This window comes from Marmota monax, unplaced genomic scaffold (assembly GCF_021218885.2).
Source record: "Marmota monax isolate L192 unplaced genomic scaffold, Marmota_monax_Labrador192_F-V1.1 WCK01_AAM20220418_F8-fsc00001, whole genome shotgun sequence".
Lineage (NCBI taxonomy): Eukaryota > Metazoa > Chordata > Mammalia > Rodentia > Sciuridae > Marmota > Marmota monax.
The window spans coordinates 58,052,163-58,074,756 of NW_026693777.1; the positions used below are offsets into that span (position 1 = coordinate 58,052,163).

Below are 22,594 nucleotides of genomic sequence, written 5' to 3' on the forward strand. Positions count from 1 at the left end.
CTCATGAAGGGTAATTGATTGGCTTAGTGTCACGTGACTGATAGGTCAGTCAGGAACCCGAATCTGACTCTGGAAGCCCAAGTTACATTGGTTTGTGGGAATGCAGATTATGAAGTACTGGAGATTTTGTTCCCTGTAGACTTGAGGTGGGCAGGCTGAACCTGCAAGAGGCAGGTCTTTATGTGATGTGCTCAGCTAGGTTATGCTGCAATAATAAGCAGCTCTACATCTTGGTAGCTTAATGTGAAGAAAAGCTTATTTCTTGTGCATGCTACACTTCCAGGGTGGGGTGAAGGTGGGTTACCTGGCTCATCAGAGAGTCTCTAGAGAACCCAGGTGTTGTGATCTCTGCAGCAGTGGGAATGGACACGGTGAACCACTGCTGGGCTCTTGGAGTATGAACGTGGATATGACGCATGCCACTTCTCACCAGTCATTGACCAAACTGGTCATATGGTCACACCTGATATAAAGAGGGCGGGGAATACTTGTGACTGGAGGGGAGAATGGAAACATTTGGGGAGTGCACCAATGCCCCGGGTGATTCACAGGGCATTCTGGTTGACATGCGAGGCACTCCAGATGGGAGTTGTTACAGAAACTGTAAGAGGTGGGACCTAGTTGAAGGGAATAGGTCCTTGTGTCATGCCCTTGGGAACTATATCTTGTTTTTCCCCTCTGCGTCCTGGCTGCCATGAGGTGAACAGCTTTGGTCTGCCATGCACTTTTGTCATTATGCGCTGCCTCACCACATGCCCAGAAACAATGGAGCTAGATACCTATCCACTGAGACCCTGAGACCCTGAGCCAAACTAAAATCTTTCCTCCTCTAAGCTGACTCTCTCAGGTATTTTGTCACAGTAACAAAAGCCAATATAGTAGCCCACGCTAGAATGGCCCTGGTGTTTGATGGACTTGGTTGCTCCACCCCTCTGCCTTTCCCAGTTCTTCAGAAGAGGAAGGTGACATTTTATTCTCCACTCAGAAAAGGAGTGACTTTGTGAGAGTTGTGCCCATAGCATGGCTGGGAGATAATTGGTCCAAGGAAAAAAAAACAGACCAGAAAGTCGCAAAGCCTCTGCCTAGAAGGAAGTCTGATTCTGCTCTGTAACTTCTGGATGGGCATCACAATTCCTTCCTGGACCCTATTTGCTCTTTCTACTGGGAGTGGTGCTTTGACACATGCCACTCTGTTCTTTCATTTTTCATGATCTGTGCAATGAATAGATCCATAAACTCTACCCCCATTTCTAAGAAAACCAAACTGCAGTTGAGAGGAATTTTTACATGGGCAAAACCTCAGAGTGCGCAGGTGAGCACACCTGGATCAGGACATTTCTGTTTCTGGCCCTGTTTTGCCTGACAGGTGATGCTGGCTGCTGACCCCAGAGTGGCCTGCAGAGAACCAAATGCAGGCTTTGCAGGGGTCTCCTGTGCTCCACCTGGGGGTGGTAGGAATCGTGTCCAGCTTTTTGCCCCTCAAGGCCATGCCAGTCCTTCCTGCCCCCCGGTCCTGGTTGGCATTGTTTTGTAGCCATGCTGGTGGAGGGACAAAGGGAAAAGGCAGTAATTTTGTACATGGTAATTTGCTCCAGTGTGAGGGTGCAAAGAGGCACTCATGATATTGGCCATCAGATTAACATTCTTGTTCTAAGCATTTTTATTTAAGTTTTAAAAAATTGCATATTTTTTATAGTTGAGGTTTGATCCTCTCAGTATTTGTGGACACATGGTAGCAGCAAAATGGAAAAGTGGAAGGATCAGATTTCATAAAAAAACAAAATTTCTGGGAAGGGGAACAGTGCAGAACTTTGGCTTTGCTTAAGACCTGTGAGCTTGGAGGTTTGTCTTGGAGGGCTTTCTACACCTCCCCAGGAGGCAATGCTCGGGAAAACCCTCTTGTTTATCTTCTTTAAAAAAAAATCCTGTTGGACCCGTCCAACATGTATGTCCTGACAGCGAGCTGGTTTGCAACCATTTGTAAGGACATGTGGCCTTCTGTGACCAAATTAATCTAATTGAGAGTCTAACCCCTGCTTTTTTCCTGTCTCCACCCCCCGTTTTGTTTTTGTTTTTTTTCCCCAGTGACATAGAACTCTGGAGCATGGGATTGTCTGGGTGGAGTCCCTTTCTGCTCAGCAGCTCCTTGAAGGTTGACAGCACAGCCGGGGGGGGGGGGGCGGGGGGGTGTTGGGCACTAACATAAATTTCACATGCTGGTCACAGGGTCACATTAGACTAGCCTTCATGTGTGTGGGGGGTCTTAACAATAGGACATAAGTTCTTTTATGTCCAAGCGACTGAGAGGACCCAGGGAGACTGAGGAATGTTTTGTAAGATTTTTAAAAGGGGTGATGTTAAAATAAAAGGCCACAGTGCAGTTAGAAGTATAGAACTGAGCTGTGTTTTAGAGAAGCCCCTGCATGCAGTCTAGTGAGTGTGGGCTTAGTTAGCTAAAGCTCCTGGTTGGCAGGTTTGGATTCTTCTTTTCCCTTCCATGGCTAAGTAGGGGTTGGGGGATGGTCCCTGAAGCTGTTGCCCTCCCCGCTTTGGAAGAACCTAGTAGCAACTCGCAGAGGTCCCACATAGAGCCAGAGAGCTGGGTTCAAGACCTGGTTGTGTGGCTTTGGCCTGCCTGACCTGAATGTATAGCCATCCTCAACAGAGCTCTTACTCTGTGCCTGAAGCAATGCTAAGTGCTTTGTATAATGTCTTGGGGTTCATTTTTTCAGACAACTGAGGCTCTGAGAAGAACAAGGAAGGTCAATTCAGGTCTGTTGATGCCAAGGCCTGAGCTTTCCCCCCCCCCCCCCCCACTTCTTTTTCTCAAGATAACATTCACATAACACAAAAATTCACCATTTCCATATAATTCAGTGTTTATTGATTAACATTTTGAGTAACCATTACCACTGTCTAATTCTAAGACATTTCCATCACTCTCAGATAAAGTCCTGTCATCTGAATTCCCTCTCCCCACATCCTTTGTCAACCGCCAGTCTATTTTCTGTCTCTCTGGACTTGCCTATTCTGGACATTTCATTTGAACAGAATCATACTGTATGTTGAGGCCTGAACTGTTAAGCATGTTGCCTTTTGGGAAAATCACTATTTTCCCTAATTTGGTGCAGAGCATTTTTTATCATAGGTATTTTTATTCCCATTTTGAGTATCTCCGATTTATTGTGTGGCTCTCATGAGAACCTATGTGAAATGCATTTTGTGAACAAGTATGAGGATTTTATTATCACAACTTTTATTTTGGACCTGTGTCTGAGTTGCAGACTACTCTGTAAATCTTGCTGTCTTCTTGATAATTTAAAGGGAAGCCATATTAACTTATTTCACTTTGTGAGGAGGCTAATTATATTTTAAGTGTCGTAATTATTGAGCTACTGCAGAAAAAAAACTGAATAATCAAATATGATAAAAGGGAGTTTTAGGCAGTTCCATACACAGGAAGAATATCAGCAAGGCACCAAAAACACAGGATGTAAATAAAAATTTCGTGAAACATTGTCTGTTTAGCCTTGAGTTATGGTAAGTTAGTGACTGCAGAGAGAGAATTAGCTAGTACCACTTTGTTCTGCCTTATTGTCAGGAAGTTTCCTTCATTAGATATGGTCCTCAGCTCTAGGTGGTGGCTACTGTACTCAGGGATGCTGACACAAATGCCCTGGATAAGCTGACAGCCTTTGGAAATAACACACTAATGTGACGTTGTAGGAGTAAAACCTCTGCACGTCTTCATTTACTTCATTCCATCATTGCCTAATATGGCCTGATTTCTTCAGGTTCATTCTAGAATCCTACACTGTTAGAGCAACCAGGGACATTGAAGTTAACTAGACTGACCCTTTCATGTTAGGAGGAAACTGAGGGCAGATGGAAGTTCAATGACTCCTAAAGTTATCCTGCAATAGGTTGCAGGCTGCATCTTTTAGCAAAATGAAATTGAATATTGTCTATTCTTGGCTTTGGAATTGACTCTTCCTTGAAGATATTTGAGGATTTGGTAATGAGCACCCTTAACTTATTTGTCACTTCCTTTCATCACACTTACTCCCGTCTTAGAGTTGTGCTGAGAAGCATGAAGGACTTGACCATGTGGGAGCTGAACCCACACCCCTTCCAGAGTCTGAGCAGTGTCTGAGTGGTTTAGATCTTGGGCCACGGTGGGATCTGCAGACCAGCACCATTATCATCACCTGGGAGCTGGTCAGAAATGCAGTGCTGGGCCTGCTTCAGGCTTCTTGAGCAGAACGAAGTGTGTTATTGAAATTCCCAGGTTATTCCTATGTTCATTTGAATTTGAGAAGTTCCAGATTAGAAACTGTTGGCCAGTGAAATTACAGATGACTAGGGAAAGGGCTGAAGGGAACTCCTTATGACCAAAATATATTCTGATTCTATACCTAAAGAAGTTACTGTTGCTCAGCTGGGGAGAAGCTGAAGACACAACAAAAGGAGTGTGGTTTCCTATTGTCTCCAAGTAAGGAAGGGACTTATTATTGGTGACTTAGGCCCTCCTTGTGCAGTCGGGAGTGGACTTGCACAGTTGTGTTGGGGAAAAGACAGTAACCCTCTAACAAATGAGCTGACCTAGGGACACTTTAGTACCTCTCAGCTGGGATCCTGCAACCTCAACACACTGGAGCGTGGGGTGGCCAGCGAGATGGAACTGACAAACAAACATTCCACTCCCTGGCCTTCCTGGTCTCCACGCCTCAGCTGTTTTCACTCATTCAGCACAAAAAGGGAGACAGAAAAGAAACAAAAGCTGGCCGTGGCAGAGGCCTTGTTAATTAGTAAAACCTGATATGTCTGTGGGTTGGGTCTGCATGAGGACGAGCCAGGCGGCCCTCCGTGGTGACTTGTTCTCCGTCAGGAGCGAGACAGTCAGATGTCAGATTTGTGCTCTACAAAGTGTTCTGACCAAGCAAAACATTCAGACGGGGCCACTGTTGGTGATGTTTGGAGATTTTGTGTTTGTTATGAGTAAAATATCCCTTGTTACAGGGACAGTGTGAATATTTCTCAACGTGGGCATTAATCACAAGAGCTGGCAAACAGGTCATTATTTGTATCTGGTAAAGAGTGTAGTTTTGTTCTTTTTGTCTGTGTGATTCAAGTAAATATTCTTTTTTTTCTCCCCGCCTTTTAAATTAGTAATTGGAGCACATGATTAAAAGTTAAGTATCTTAAAAGTAGTAGAAATTTAGCAATTCAACATATTAAAATATTCCTCTTTGGGAAGAATTGTTTTCTTAGTTGCTATCAATTTACCAATCAACCTTGATTGGGAAAGGTCTTAAATTTTTAATGAATTAGCCAGCCAAGAAAACTGACTTTTTCCTTGAAATAAAATGGGGGTCATCTTTGCGCAGTTGCTCTGGAAAGACTCTGAGACCATCTCGATGGTCTCTTTTGAGAAGAGTAGGCTTCATTTGTAGCTGGTAAAAATATGCAGGTCATGGCCTGAAGCCAAGCATGGTGATGGACAAGCACAGTGGCTAGCTGTGCACAGTCCCTCCCTTTTGGGAAACAGATATAGGTTTTTTTGATCTACCAACCATAATAACACACCTGCAAGAGCAGTCGCCTCACTTAACCAGATACTGACACTAATGGACTGGGTAGGTGCTTCATCCCCTTTTACAGATGAGGAAATGGGCTCTGTGAGGCCAGATCCAATGGAAGACCCTAGCAAGCGGCACATTCTGGGTTTGAATCTGATCTGGCCAACTGCAAAGCCCCTGTTCCCTCCTCTACACTGTTAGATACTATTGGTACTAGAGACACTAACCACTGAACCACATCCCCAGCTTTTTTATTTTTTAATTTTGAGACAGGGCCTCACTAAGTTGCTGAGGCTGGCTTTGAAGTTGGGATCCACCTGCCTCAGCCTCCCGAGCTGGTGGGATTACAGGTGTGCTATGCATTTTTTGAAGTAAAGGTGAAAATTCTATTCTGGAGATGATTATGGTTGTTGCTTAGACTGTGATACATGTTTGTGTGCAGAGTGTGTGGGGAGGAGGGTGCTTGGCAAAGTCACAGGGCAAAAGCTGCACCTTCCAGGAATACCAAGCTTACAGTATTTTTAATATAAAAAGAGACATGGTGTAAAATGAAAAATGTTAGTTGTCAAATGCAAGACTTACAGACATTTTCAGTGGAAAAACTGAGTATTGAAAGCAGTTTTTCACAGCCCTTGGGATTTCTCTCACCATATGTTGGACTCCTCTACTTGAAGATTGCTTGGGTGGAAAAGTTGGAGAATCGCTCATGCAATTGCAAGTCTCGGGCCATCTGGGCCTTTTCTACTCTCCCAGCTATATGTGGTGAAAAGGAATTGCTTAACTATGTAAACCAGCGTGGGAGAGTTGGCGCTCTGCTCTGTTTGTACAGCTGCTCCAGGGCTCCGTCTCCGCTATCTTTCATGGCCCAGAAGTGCTTGTGAATCGGCCAGGAAGGGGTTTCAGAGGCTGGAGGAGGTGAGAACTTGGCTGAGGAGGTGAGTTGTCCTCCAAATGCCTGTGGCCATTGATGGTCAGCATTGAAAAAGAAAATGTACATGTTGAATTCCCATGGTTCAAAAATTCCAAGAGGGTTTGTGATTGAGAACTTCTCCCTACTTTTTTCATAGCTGCAGTTTCTTCCTCACAGCCAGTCTCTAGTGGAGCCCAGTAGATATGTATCTATCCCCCCTTACCTTCATTTTGTACACACAGAATGGCGCTATGTGCTCTATTCTGTCTTATTCCCCACTTTCTCATTTTTCCCCCCAGCTCCACAGAATACCATTGAACCCATGTAACTTATTTAGTGCCTGATGAATTGGCATTTGGCTGTTGGCAGTCTTTGGCTATCATAGTGCCATATGTATGCTATTTTGCATTCATGTAGGATGAAGTGCTAGAAAGTACAAGAGACCAAAAGAAGGTACATTATAATTTCAATTATATACTACCAAACTGGAGCTCCTACCAGTTTCTCACCCTCCCAGCAATGGATCAGGGTGCTCCCCCAGAAATGGATGAGGGTGCCATCTCCTCGTCCTACTCACACTCAGTATTGTCAAATCTTTTTGATGTTGGCTGCCTGATAGGTGAAAAAAAAAAAAGATTTGAGTTCGGCTTTTAGTGATGGTCCAGTATTGAAAACAATAGAAAATTACACATTTCCTACTTTTGCCTCTGTGAATATTACCTAGTACAGTGTTTCCAACTTCCTGGGGTGGCAAAAGAATCAGAGTTGATTTTTGTTAAGCTATTTATGACGTCTGTATGAGTGAAGAATGAAATGCTAAAAAGCAAATCCACAGGATCCTTTTAAAAATAAGCATCACAAGTGGCTGATGTAGCTAAGTAAATCAAAAGCATGCTCTTTGGTTTCCTTTCCGATGGCACATCCTCTCTAATCTTGTTATGACTCGTAGGACTTAAGATCAAAGCGTCCCAGAAACACAGGCTCAGCACTGTGAGTGGGGTCTCAGTGTTTGTGCCCGGTGACCTCTGTCTGAGTAGCTTTTTTTCCTTACCCTATCATGCTGTGGTTCTGTGGCCTTTGGAAAAGGTGATGCCTAGATTGAAGCATTTCAGAGTGGAGAGGCCTGGGAGGTGCTCTAGACCAGTTTTCTTTGCTGGCAGGTCATAGAGAAGAGCCTGCAGGTAGTACTTGCCTCCAACAAAGAGACAGTAGTTTTATTTGTCTTTTTTGATTCCAGGACTGCTATAAGCAAATTAGATATGGTTTTAGGAAAATAAATTTGCTCTATGAACTTTGTAAATAAAAAATAGCGAACTGGGTGTGTGGAGAAGGGGGTGGGGGAGGACCAGAACAGGAGAGTGCTTCTAGAAAGGTTTACCAACACAGGCTTCTAAGTTCTTTGTAAACATAATGTGGTTCACCATAACGTGAAGACCTAGAGAAAAGCATATTCACTTTACAAAGGATCACAAGAGGACTAAGTGTGTGGACATACACAAACGGTGTGTGACACACACAAACTCCCCGGAGTCATGCTCAGCATGTGCCTCTGTGAAAGTCGGGGTTGGGGTTATCCCTGCCAGCTGGGAGCTGAGCCATGAACTTGCACACCCAAATTCTGCACAGCCATACACAGTCCAGTGGCCTTATCTAGCATGTCAGGGCGCTAGTCAGACCCAGAGCCAGGGTCAACCAGTCTAGTTGTTGGTATCTTCATCTTCCTGAGTCTTCCAGGTGAAAGACCCACTGCAGATGTGTTTTTTGCTTTACTGAAAGGTTCAGACAGGTATCTATAGTCTGCGTTTCCTCCCACAAACACTTCAGCAAACCACTGGGACGAGAGCAGCAAACCCCACACCATCATTGCTGTGGCCTCCAGGTTTCCCCTTCTCTCTTCCTTTTTTAAGGCAGCTATATTAAGATATGATTCACATGACATACAGTCCAGTGGTCTTTAGCACGTTCACAGAGTTGTGCAGCCATCGCCACAGGCCATGCTGGAACGTTTTCATCCCCTGACTCAAGAAATCCCATACCTCTTAGCAGTCTCTCCTGCCCACTCCCTATATTCCTCCTGGCCAACCATTTAACTCCTTTCCCATCTTTGTAGACTTGCTATTCTAGAAATTTCATGTAAATGTCATATGGGATTTTTTGGGGACTGGCTCATTCCACTAGGCAGAATCTTCCCAAGGTTCATCTGTGTTGTAGCATGCAATCAGTATTTCTTTCTTATTTGTGGTCAAATAATATTCTACTCTATACTATGCCAACATGCCCTATTATTTTCTTTTATTCATTCATTTGTTGATGGACTTTGGGGTTGTTTCACTTTTTGAATATTATGAATAATGATGCTATGAACATTCATGTACAAGTTTTTTTGTGAACATTCATTTTTATATCTGTTAGGTGTTTACCAATGAGTTAAATTATCAGGCTCTCAATAACTCTAACATTTTGAGCAGCCACCAAACTATTTTTAACGTGTCTACACAACTTTTTACCCCCACTAGAAATGTCCGAAGGTTTTAATTTCTCTACATCCTCCCCAGCACTTGCTCTTGTCTTTTTAATTATGGCTGTGCTAGGTGGGTGTAAATTGGCACTTCATTGTGGTTTTGATTTGCTCTTCTCTAATGACTAATGATGTTAGAATCTTTTCTTGTGCTTATTGGATTTTTGTAAATCTTCTCTGGAAAGATATCTAATTGGCTTTTTGGCCATTTAAAATGACTCATTTATCTTTTTTATTAATTTGAAGAATGTTTTATATATTTTTTTATGAATGTCCTTTATCGAGCATTTGATTTGTAAATATTTTCTCTCACTGAAGGGGTTGTCTTGGCAGCATCCTGATGGTACCATTTGCAGCACATAAGGTTTTGAATTTGAAGGAGTCTCGTACCTTTTTGTTTTATCAATTGTGCTTTTTGGTGTTGAAGCTTGGAAGTCTTTACCTAACGTGGGATCACAGATATTGAATCTTGTGTTTTTCTTCCATGGATTTTATAGTTTTAGCTTTTACATTTAGGTCTATGATGCATTTTTTAGTTCATTTTTTCTGTGTCACGTATGGAAAGAGTCTTATTCTATTCCTTTGCGTATGGCTGTCCAGCAGTTGAAGGATATGTGTTCCCCACTAAATGATTTTGACATCCTGTTGAAACTGATTGAGTAAATGTAAGGGTGTATGTCTGGATTTCCTGTTCTATTCCTTGATCTCTATGTCCTTATGTCAGTACCACCCTGTCTTGATACTTTTGGTGTTGTGTTCTCTTAAGACAAAAGAGTTAGGGTAGGAATGGGCTAGAGTGATTGGCTATTGAATTCTTTAGATCATTCCTCTGGATTTCAACAACGTTTCCTTTCTCCTGTGTTCGTCTCTGTGGTGCATTCTCTTGCTGGTTTCATTAGAAGATGGTATATCCTGAGAAATTCTCAAGTAATCCTGAGAAATTCCAGCCACTTGCACCTTAGTTTGCTCCTAGGGATGTCACCTAATCTTACTGTAAACTCAGCTGCTTGGTGCTAATGGGTCTTCTAAGATGTATAGAATGAAACATTTGGGGTTGTAAAAAGACGCTCTGGTTTCTGAAACTCTCTAATTGGTTAAGATCAGGATAGTACAGCTTACTCTACTGTTAAAAGATTTAAAGAGCTTTCCAAAGGGCGATGCAAGTAAGCAAACAATTTTACTAGATAACTCTCTCTGGTGGGCTGTAAGGCAGGCTTTCAGGGTCAAATCTTGTCCTCTGAGTCTTTCCTTGCACGCCTCTGCACTGTCATTTCATGAGAATGAGAATTGAAGATATGGGCATCTATGAAGCAGTGGAGAAATGGAGAAAAGCCCAGACGACTGCCCAAAGAGTTGGAACTCTGGACAAGGCCACTTGCCATAGCTATAAGCTGCTAAGCCCCCAATAAAAAGCAGAAAGGGTAGGTGGAGGAGCCTGAGTGAGCGTGGGAGGGAAAAATGACATTTTGGTCCAGGGACAAGCCCTAGAGTGATACTAAGGCAGATGAACTGGGCTTTCTGCACATCAGTAGCATGGGCTTGGATTGGCCATTTCCCCTTTCCCTGTCTCAGTCTCCACCTGTACAATGAGTGCATTTGACCAGATCAGCAGTTCTCAAAGTACCTTCCATGGGACACTAATCTAAGAGAGAAGGAATCGACAGGAACTGCCATAGTTGTTGCCGTTCTCTTCCTCTGTGAATTGGGTGCAGCTTGAGTCACTTTCAGATGATAGCGCCTAGAGCATGGCTCTGAGTGTGGCTATTTTGTTTTATATTGGACATTAACAAACCTGTGCACACAAGCCATCCTCCATCGTGAGCTTTTATTAAGGGCCCTGCCCATGACAAAGGGCAGGGAAGTGAACACATTGGAAGGCGAGAGCTGAGTCAGGTTCTGGATTCCATCTGCCCCAGTGCAGTTCTTTCTAAGTGATCTTGAGCAACTTAATCTACCTGAGCCCCAATCTCCTCATCTTTGAGGAGAGCAGCACTCACCATGAGGCTTGTTACAGGGTGGTGAGCCCACGGAAAGCACATAGCACAGGTGAGAACTGGCAAGTTTTTCTACAGAGTCAGATGGCAAATCTTTTGGGCTTTGTGACAGCAGAGGCCTTACCTCTTTGGGTTTCTGGCTGTCTCTGCCATGGTAGCTTTAAGGCAGCCACAATTTGCGTATGAGTGGGCGTGGCTGTGTTCACAGAGAAACTGTTGTTTGTTTACTTTTCTTTCTTTTTTTTTTTTATTTGTCACTGAGAATTGGAACCCAGGGCCTTGTGCATGCACAGCACAGCATATGCTCTCCCACCCATTGAGCTTCACCACCAGCCTACTTCATTTATTTAAAGCAGTGGGCAGGCTGGATGTGGCCTGCAGGCTGTCATTGCCGAGCCCCCTCCAGCCCTAACCAAGCACAAAGCCTGGCACATGGTGGGTTTTCGTAGGTGTCAGCTACTCACAGCCCGGGGTCTGCCTGTGGACTCCAGTTCCCTTGTTCACAGATCCTTGTTTTTAACAGAATGTTGAGGTCCTGGCCAGCCGGAGCAATGCTTCAGAGCAAAGCCAGGTGGGAGCTGCCATCCGCGAGAAGGCTTTAAAGGAGGAGAACGAGAAGCTGCGGGAAAGAATTGGAGAGCTGGAGCGGAGAATGGCTCAGCTGCAGAGGCAGATGGAGGACGTGAAGGGTGATGAAGCCCAAGCGAAGGAAACGCTCAAGAAGTGCCAGGTGAGGCTCGCAGTTTGCGCTTTCTTTCTGGTGAGTGGCCTCAGATGCGGGGAAGAGGTTTATTACCAGAACTTGGTAGGAAAAGTCAATCGGAGTATATCCTCTCTGGGAGAGCCGCTTCTTTTGTTCCTCCAGAAGAGGTGTAAATGAGAGGCCTTGGAACAGGGATGATGAGGTCAGGGTGGGAAACCACGACCCTATGTCAGACCCTTTTACCTGCGGAGGCTTCCTGGGGCCTCCAAGCACCTGCAGAAGCCACCTTTGCACCACCATTAGCTGATTCTCACTTGAAACTGTTGTTTCTTAACACGTAGTTGATGTTTTTGAGGTTGCACAGGTTTTACCAAACCAATTATCCAGTTTGCTAGACCTCTGAAAGTGAGAAGCTATTAGCAAGAGATGCACACACCCATCTCAGTAAGCAAAGGCAGCTGCCAGTGGAAGAGGAAATCCTGGGTATCCATCAGCATCACCTGCAGACCTCTCACAGAGCTGACTGAGCCTGGGATTGTTCCATACCTGTAGCTTCTGAGACTCCAGGAGCATAAATATTTGTATTTTCAAAAATGTCCTAGATAATTTAAATGTTTACATGCAGCTAGAACTGGAACTGCAGACAGGCTCACACGTCTAAGAAGCCAGCTTCTGTGTGTCATGTGTCATCTTGCACCCATGATGGCATGTTGTGACCACAGCCACACTGTGGATATCTTCTCCTTCGTTTCATTCCACCGAGTTGGCCTCCGAGGCACAGCACATGTCTCGGCACTCCCTGACCCAGTGTTTCATTGTAGGGTGAAATGCAGCAGCTGGAGGAGGCCCTTGTGCGTACCAAAAAGGAAGAAAAAGAAGCCATGTCAGCCAGAAGGATCCTAGAGAGTGAGCTTGCAGATGCTCAGGTAAACACGGTGGGCTGTCATCTTTGCCCCCTCGTGAAGGGGCAGGCAAAGATTGCCACTGTCATCTCCTTCCAGATAGTTCTCTTTCACCTATAATAATCACCTGAGCATCTGACTGTCCATCTGTACTGATGGTTCTCACCTGGGGGGACATTTGGGAATGTCTGGAGACATTTTGGCTGTCACAACTGGGGGTGATACTGGCACCTAGTGGGTGGAGGCCAGAGATGCTACTCAACATCCTTGAAAGCTCAGGACAGCCCCCACTACAAAGAATCATCTGGCCCACACATCAGTGGCGCCGGGGTTGAGAAACCTTTGTCTATATATTAAAGAGCTTGACAGCTTTCCAAAGATAAAAGATGAATTGTGTGAGAAGGCTGGCAGGATTGGTCCCCAAGGCGGTGTGCAGTCAGCTTTCTGGCTGAAGCCAATTTCCCTTCTCCTCTGGGCAAATGCACTCCGCAAAGTACAGTCCTTTAGGATGGCTATTAAAAGGAGCAGGAGGAAGTCATTTCCTTGAAACTAGATACCTATCTCTATTCAAAACCAGTAGATTCTTGGAAAATGAGATTTTCCCATTTGAAGGTTAGAAAGATTATTTGAAGTACATTCTAACAAAACCCCGCACTGAAGTTCTAAATAGTTTGCATAGGGACCTCATTGTGATCCAGGTATGTCCTTCCTTCTGCTGGTTGTCGGGTTTTAAAGAACCTGCACCACATATCCCTCAGGCGAGTTTCTGTGGTGATAAAAGCCCGTGGGGGGTGGGGGGTTGAGAGTTAGCTAGAAGGAAGTTGTTACAGTTTTGCATTAGGGACCAACCACTTGTCACAGGGACAGGTGGGGTCTGGGCACAGTAAGTATTAATTGCTGAGTCAGGATTCATCTTTGTAAATGCCTGATGACAGCTTTCCTTTACTGCTGTTTCTCCTTGGGGTGCAGAGCAGGAATCACACAGGGCAACCATAACTCAGGCCTCTCACACCCAAATAGTGTCTGCCCCTTGGGTTTGAATGAGAACTTATTTCTGCATGAAGCCTTGTTTTTTCTGATTTCCTTGACTGACTGCTTTTGTTTTTCTTTCTTCCTCCTTCAAGTCTAGATCTTTGTTACAAACTCTTATTGAGATGGTTTTGTGCGGATGGCAATTTTACTGTGCTGCCAGTTAAAACTCATGATGGTTGGTATTATCCAACTAGTGGTCCAAACGTGGGGCTTACATTTGTGAGCTAGTTGGGGGCAGAAAGAAAGGAGAAAATGTGTAGTAATAGGGGCAAAAAATCCACACCTCCATGTCAGGTCCACACCAAGAATGAAGTGCAGCTATAAAGTCTCTCAGGACACTTTTGACTAAACAAGAACATTGCCCACACAGGGAAGTAGTTCAGCAGCTGTGGACTGAACTAATTCCTGTATAGAACAGAAGAGGGCCTATGGGGCCGGCCCACAGATCCTCATGTCATTGCTGCCCCCATCCCCTCCTTATGTCTAGCCTGGCCTCATATTATTCCTGACATGTTACTTTTTGGGACAGTGTTCCCAGTAGTGTGGAGAAGGCACAAATGCTTCAATACAGTGTGTAGCTACACACATTGATCAATGGCAAGAATTTAAAATTGGCCTGATGGTTTCACCATCTTTACCTAAATTAGCTGGTCTCAGGAGTGTCATGAAAAATATATCATCACTATTACTAAAAATACATCATCACTCCAAAATATTTTTTTCTCTAATATTGAGGTCCAGATCGACAGCTTCTTTCATTCAATAACTTATTTGCATGCCTCTTGTCCTTAAAACTGGCAACCAAAAGGGAACTTCACCCTTGAGAAAGAGGAAAGAGTAGCTGATATTTTTTTCACACAACATTTTACATTTAGTGACTTTAGTATCTGTTGCAGCTTTACATGTGATAAATATTTATTTTCATGGCAACTGGAGACAATGGTGAATTTCTACCCGATTTACTGTGACACAACCTCTGGCAGAGGGATGTAAAAGGTGTCATTCTTAGTTTGCTTGACCCTATCCCCTAGTTCAGGACTCTGCTGCTAGCTAGGCTACTTGAACTGCATTCAAGGCAAAGATGTCTATCATTCTGATTCCTGGTTACTTCTGCAGATGGGGAGGTGAAGAAACATTTTCTGGGGAAGCCACAGTTCTTTCCTTCAGGGATGGGATCTATTCTGTCTTCTTCCCCAGCCTTACTGGGCTTCTGTGCATAGCAGACAATAGAGGGAAAAGCTCCAAGGATTCCACTGTTGTTGTCTACAGTTATTGTGGCAAAGGCTCTGAGAAGATGGACTTCCTTCTATTAAAGCTACTCCTCCTTTAAGCTCACAAGTTCATTGAACTTGGTTACTGATGTGGGCTAATTTGGTTTAGTTCTGCATCCATTGACAGAAAATGGTCTCAAACTCATGGGCGCTCACTGTACATCATCAACTTTGTCTTTATTCTCTACTTTGATAATTTTCTCCAAATTTTTGTCCCACTATTAGCAAATGGGCTTGTGTCATTTGGTCTTAGAAATATAGTCACTGTAACTATGGAGCATTTCACTCAACATTGTCCTTGTGACTGGTTAAAAAAGTGCAGTGTTTCCAAGTTTACTTCTTTTGATATGAATTTGAGACATGTTTTCTTGGCAGTGACTTATCATAACACATTTCTTGAATAACTGAAGAAGCGGAACATTGTTCTAGACAGTGATTCTAAACTTTGGGGCATAATTGTTTGGTTAACTTTTAAATGAAAATTTGTGGGTCTCACTTTAACAAAAAATGTGATCCTGTCAAGGGGCTAGGATCTATAATTTAAGTAAGGAGTACCCCAACTTTTAGTGATTTTGCTATAAGAAGCCTTTAGACCTCTTTTGGGAATAGCTGTGTTCAGTGACTGAGTTACTGCCATGTGCTAATAGCAAGCCTCAGGGAGGAGATACGCCCAGTTAATCTGTTCCTTGCCCACATGGGTCTTGCTACCTTGCAACAGGGGCAAGCATACAAGAGATATTATAAACATAACTTATCAAAATGATTATTCTAGGCACTTTGTGTGTTGAAGTGAGGAAGTTTGGGGGACCCCCAGGACCAGGATGGATGAGAATGTGGTACCTCCAGTGGCACAGGAGAAGGAACCTGAGCCAAGGGTGGGGCAGAAATGCAGCTTAAGGAGGGTGATTGGGGCTGGGGTAGCGTGTCTGCTACCCCAGGATCCTTGGGCTTGGGATCTGAGAGGAGGAGAAAGGGAGGCTGGGGGGTTACCAGGGACAGGAGCCGAGGTGGAACCTGAAGGCTCTATAGGAAGCTACTACCATTCCTCGGTATCCCGGTCCCCCACCCCCCAATAATCTGCTTTTTGGAGATGCATGTTCCTGAGAGTTTCCCCCACACGATGAAATCCTACCTCACTGGTATCATAGCTCCTCTTTTCCCTTTGCTCCCAGGACCACTAAATAAATTGCAAAACAGAAACCCCAGTCTGACCCTACCTCTGGTATTTGCCCAGCTATGTTTCTGGCAGGACCCACTCCTGTTAACTGCCCCCAGGGTGAACTTCTGCTTACCTTTCTTTTGCCACCTTCGTTTCCCCAATAGCTTTTGTTGACCTTGGTTCCTGGCAGCAATTAACTTCAGCAGCCTGGCTGTGCTGGCTGCTTCTCAAAGCAGAGCTAGTCCACCAGAGCCAGGGACCAGAAGGCCTCCATGGGAGGTTCTTTTTAGCCCCGGGCCATGTGGTTGGCAGAGCAGAGCTGTCCAATACTGCAAACCCAGAGAGCTCAAAGTGGTGTGGGAGTGTTTTTAAGATGCCTGACTTACGGCATGTGACGGCAGCTTAGAAACTGTTAAGCACTGTACAAATATAAACCATTGTTCTATGCATCCTCTGCAGGGACACAAGACAGACAAGCCTTACATATTCTTGTACTAACCCACATTAACACTTGCTAACAGTTTCTAAGTGATCCAGTTTGTTTGGGTCATGTCCTGTTCTGCACGGCACCTCTTCTTCTTCTTTTTTTTTTTAGTATATTTTCTTTATTCTAATCAGTTATATATGACAATAGAATTGCATTTTTACATGTCATACATAAATGGAATTTAGCTTCTCATTTGTCTGGTTGAACATGATGTAGAGTTACACAGGTCACACAATCGTATATATACATAGGATCATAATGTCCAATTCATTCTATTATTCTTCTTACCCCCATAGCCCCTCCCCTCCCTTCATTCCCCTCTGTCTAGTTCAAAATACCTTCACCCCCCACCCCGACCCCCAATTGTGTATTAGCATCCACATTTCAGCATTTGGTTCTTTGGGATTGGCTTATTTCACTTAGCATAATGTTCTCCAGTTCCAATCATTTATAGTGGCCATATTTTCATTCTTCATTAAAGCTGAGTAATATTCCATTGTGTATATGTACCACATTTTCTTTATCCATTCATCTGTTGAAGTGCACCTAGATTGGTTCCATAGTTTAGCTATTGTGAATTGAGCTGTTATAAACATTGATATGGCTATGTCACTGTAGTATGCTGATTTTAAGTCCTTGGGTATAAACTTAGGAATGGGATGACTGGGTCAAATAGTGGTTCTATTCCAAGTTTTCTTAGGAATCTTCATACTGATTTCCATAGTGTTGCACCAATTTTCAATGCCACCAGCAATGTATGAGTGCACATTTTTCCCCACATCCTTGTCAATGTTTGTTGTTGCTTGTATTCTTGATGATTGCTATTCTGAGATGGAATCTCAGCGTGGTTTTGATTCGCATTTCTCTAATTGCTATAGATGCTGAACATTTTTTTTCATATATTTGTTAACCGATTATATTTCTTCTGTGAAGTGTCTGTTCAGTTCCTTTGCCCATTTATTGACTGGGTTATTATTATTATTATTATTATTATTATTATTATTATTATTGGTGTCAAGTTTTTGAGTTCTTTATAAATCCTGGAGATTATTGCTCTATCTGAGGTGCTTGTGGCAAAAACTTTTTCCCATTCTATAGGCATTATTCCCCTTTTTGACATCCTGATGCTTGGGGGCCCTAACACTGAGCCATTTAAAGAGGTTAGTGTAACCTTCCTGGGAAATCTTAGGATTTTTGTTTTGGAATTGCATGTTGCTTAGATTTTGAAGGACATATGTCTCTGTGACTTAGTGAGATGAGAGCCTTGGGGAAGAAACCAGGGATAATACTGCATCCTCTATGGTTGCATTTTGCAGTAAGTACTGGGATTTGGTGCCAATTCATGGCAGAACCACCCATATATTCCTTTTCTGACTAGCATCTCTTCTATTCATCAAGTTCACCTATGGATTTTCAAATTCATTTTCATCTGTGTCTGAGTCCAACTCATGACTTCTGTTGATGACAATTCTTTCACCTAGGTAGACTCCTGGGTCAGTATTCTTTCCTTATATATTTGTTTTTAGCTATTCTGACTCTAAGAACTGTATAATAGCTGAGTCAATTCTAGAATATTTGGTGCATTGCTGTATATCATAGGATATAAATTGCCAAGTAGATTTCGGTTGGTCTAGGGTATAACAATAGGCCAGTTTTTGAACATGAATATTTTTCAGATGCTCCTGAATTCCTACCACGAGCAGCCTTGGCCATTTGTTGTGTTTCTATAATACATGCTTGGTCTGCCCCTTCATTCCTGAGAATGCTTTTGGTTGAATTGACCTATATCTTTGGAAATACCGAAATCATAATATCTACCTTAAACAGTTGTTTTCCAAATGAGTTAGATACAAAATAGCAAGTAAAGTAGTATATGGCAAGTGTCAAAAAAAAAAACAAAAAAAAAAAAACGGCAAGTGTCAAAAAATATCAGGTCCTGGATTGACCCTGGATTTCAGAACCAACAATGTACTTGTTTCTCTGTGATGACTTCATTCTGATTTTTTCCCTTATCTCTGAAGTAACAGCTCTAATTGCTTTGCAGTATGACTATGATATGCCTTCTGCCACCAGTTTCTGTGGTTGACCTGATGTCTAGGTGACAACACTGTCCTTTTCCTGCCATATGCAGAGAGATCTCAGTCAGATCACCCAGAAGCAGAAGCATCTGTCTGAGAAGCTACATGATGAGACTGAGCAGAAGGAACAGTTGAGAAAGCAGAAGAACGAGATGGAGAAGGAGCGCTGGCACCTTGACCAAACCATTGAGAAGCTACAGAAGGAGGTAAGGGAGCAAGAGGTGGGGCATGTGGGAGGACCACCCCTACTGGGACCCAGCTCCCTTTGGGTCTGATGAAAGCTAGGGAAACCTGCAGTTCCAGATGAGTACAAATGTTCCAGGGATTTGTAGATCCCAGGAGCAGCTCTTTGGACTTGTTGAGAATCCCAGATGCAGAGAAACTGGACCCTGGGCACCAGAATCACTTCAAAACAATTAGCAGAAACCTGGTAGGGAAGCACACACTTAACCAGTGTTTCCTCAATCGGAAACTACGTCTCTGTGCAGAGCCAGAGCATTTATATCTATCTGACAGTTTCAAAACACTGTAATTGCTGCTCACATCTGTCCCAGAATACTCAGAAGGAGAAAGGCACAAAGCTGATGGCTTCCTGCATTCTAGGACCTGATATTTTTTGACATTTGCCATTTTTTTTTTGACACTTGCCATGTGCTACTTTACTTACTATTTTGTATCTAACTCATTGTGTCTTTATCTTTTAACAACTGTTTAAGGTAGATATTATGATTTCAGTATTTCCAAAGAGGACTCAGCCAAGACCCAGAGAGTTATGAATGTGCCCCAGTCATAGACTGATAAATGGCAGAACAAGGGTCTGACCCTAAGATAGTATGTCCAGCTCCAGAGGATCTGTTTGTTCACTCCTCCATGCTGTTGCCAAGTCAGAGATGACCAAACCTGGACAGCCCAGGACCAGGTGCTTGGCAGCCTTGGAAAAGAGGAGATGCTTTCTATGTGAACTTCTGCCCACACGCCGTTCCCTGGACCCAGATGGAGCATCACAGGGTGGGCTCATGCCCATTTCACTTCTTCCAGATGGCTGACATTGTTGAGGCGTCCCGCACATCAACGCTGGAACTCCAGAACCAGCTGGATGAGTATAAAGAGAAAAATCGCAGGGAGCTTGCAGAAATGCAAAGGCAGTTGAAGGAAAAAACCCTAGAGGCAGAAAAGTCCCGGCTGGCAACCATGAAAATGCAAGATGAGGTAATTGACCAAATCGTTTTCTCCTATGACCCTCATTCAAAGTGCTTTTCTAGCCTGCTTTGAGATGCTTCTACAAGGAACTTTGGGGATAGTTTAAGATGGCTTTTGTGCTTGGTTCTTCTTAGCCCTCTGATGGTTACTTGAGCAAATGACATTCTGTGACACAAAACACCCACCTGACGCTGAGGTGAATGGACACAACTTTAACTGGAGCATTTTCTTGACTCAAAAATTTGTGCCTAAAATGTTGAGCTGCCATTTACGGAATAGGAATGGTCTGCCCAGTTGTGTTCAAATGATTTATAAGCGTTCATGTTTTAGTTTACCCCTAGAACAAGGATTATAGTGCCTTTTTTTTTGGATAGAGATTGGACCCAGGGGCACTCTATCACTGAGCCACATCTCCAGCCCATTTTATATTTTATTTTGAGTCAGGATCTTGCTAAATTGACCAGGCTGGTCTCAAACTCTTGCCTCATCCTTTCCGGTTGCTGGGATTACAGGCGTGTTCCACTATGACTGCCTAGTAATAACTGCTGACTTTAAAAAAAATTTTTTTTTGGTTTCCCTTTGTTTTTGAAAATTCAGACTTTTAACAGGATAGGCTGGTGGCTAATAGTTTCAGAACAGTAATAATGAAGACTAAAATAAATCCCTAGGAGTTTGAATATTGGTATTACTGAAACCTATTTTTGATTTTGTATTTAATGATAAAGCAAAGAAATCCAAATGTTGTTACTGTTTAGTCCTGGCCTCTAAAGAATTAAATAAATAAAGGGAATGTTTTTAATTGTTTTCATGGGAAGCTAGAGGCTTCAGGGGTTGCTGATTTCTAACTGTGCCTCTTGCCAGCTGGATGACCTTGAGCAAGTTACTCCCGTTTTCTGAGCATCTGTTGCCACATAAAATGCTGGAGACTTAGTGATTAAATGAGAGAATATGTGAGATGATAGCAGAGGGCTTGTACCACCTGAGCACTTAATCAATGATAGTTTCTTTTTCTCTAGTTCTAAACCTTATTTTCTCATGTAGAACTAAGAACCCAAAGATTCCACAGGAAAACAAAAGTTCTCTTTAAAAAACAAAACTTTTAATTTCTTTGATGATCAAAGGAAAGTGGCCCATGAGTCAGCTCTGAAACTGTAAGAGAACAATGGATATTTATTATAGACTTCTAAAACACTTCTGAGAGGACTGTGACAACAGAGCCCCTCTGGCTCAGGGTCACATGACACGTGACTCCCAGTAAGAACTGAAATCTGCACACTGACATCACAGATCTATGGCATTAAACATTTTCATTTCTATAGGAAAGGGGTGGAAGGGGTTCAGATATTTGCCAGGACATCACAAAAAATACCTGGTCTGTTTTGATTTTCAAATATCACAGGGTCACAGTGACCCTAGCAAAGTAGTCGCTCTTGCTTTTTGTATAAAGTTTTTTATGCTACAATATTTGGGTTGGAAGGAAACTTAGAGATTCTCTAGTTAGATAAGGAAACTGAGGCTCAGAGAGATTAGTTAAAGCCAGATGGACCCTTTCTTATTTATAAAAGTAGTAATTAAAAAGATTCTCTATAATGAAAACAAAGATGGTTCTTCCTAGATTTTCTCAGTGGCACAGCTGTGTGAGATATTTTGTCTATTTGTGTAAAAGATATGGATACCTCATCACTCCCCCCCCAAAAAAAACAACTATAGTCAAGTGCTACCCTTAAGACACCAAAGTCACTCCTGATCCTTGGAAAACTTGAGCTCAGCTCTGGTCACTGTCCTTCTTAGTTGAAAAAAGTTCCTGGGGTCAAATAGTGCTGTAGTGCTTGCTGTCTTTCTGCTGAGAGAAATGGACATGTGACCATATTGCCATTGTGTCTGTGGCAGGGAGCTAGAAAAGTTCTAATGAAGGTAATCCTTAGGAATTAAGATTTAGAGTTTACCAACTTTCAGATTAGTTTCTGAATTGTTTTGCAAAGGGTGGCTTTAACTGCTTAAAGGTAGCACTTGTTTTAAAAGTTATTTGCTTACGTTTGATTCAAGATAAATTGTTTTCAACCACTAAACTGGGTGAGTATCCTTTATCTGAAATGCTTGGGAATAGAAATGTTCCAGATTTCAGAGTTTTTGCATAGAATTTCCAGTTGAACATTTCTTTGTAGAACATTTGAACTCCAAAATTCTCTTTTTAGTTTTGGATTTCAGAGCATTTTTGGAATAGGGATGCTCAGCCTGTTACTCTCCTCTGTGTGCCCTTATTGGGTACTCTTAGTATGATACAACCCTTGTGGGGCTTGGGGGTACCTATTGGGCATGGGGAGACATGAGGTGTTGGGCAGGATGCCAAGAAGAAAATGTGGCTACGTATTGTCCAGTCTCTCTCTAACTCTCAAACCTATGTTCTTTTGAGTTTTATCTCATTTGATTCTCATAACAGCCCTATGAGGTAGGTTGATAATTACTCCACTGTTGCAAATGAAAAAATTACATCATGGAGAAACTGAATGTTCTAGAGTATAGTGAACCCTCTATATCCAGAGGATGTTCATCACCCTTTTTCCAGGGATGATGTTCACTCTCTGCTTTCATTCCCCATTACCACCAAATCCAGACCAGGGTCTGTAGGTGGAGATATTTTTATCAAGGCTGCTATTCTAATATCGGGTGCTCTGTTAACCACAAAAGAACACACTTCCTAAAGTTTTCCTACTGGTATTCCTGAACTAGTCTAACCTATTGGGGCTTCCACAACTTTTCT

General features: G+C 43.0%; 1 protein-coding gene across 2 annotated transcripts in view; it reads left to right on the top strand.

Annotated features, from left to right (window-relative positions):
- The window catches only part of Cgnl1 (cingulin like 1), a 169,910-nt gene that overhangs the window by 111,342 nt on the left and 35,974 nt on the right, over positions 1-22,594 (top strand). For both annotated transcript variants that reach the window (XM_046460784.2, XM_046460785.2), the window contains 4 exons: positions 11,525-11,731; positions 12,526-12,630; positions 18,687-18,839; positions 19,672-19,842. In XM_046460784.2, coding sequence (XP_046316740.1) covers positions 11,525-11,731; positions 12,526-12,630; positions 18,687-18,839; positions 19,672-19,842 — 636 coding nt within the window. The remainder of the gene's footprint in view (positions 1-11,524; positions 11,732-12,525; positions 12,631-18,686; positions 18,840-19,671; positions 19,843-22,594) is intronic.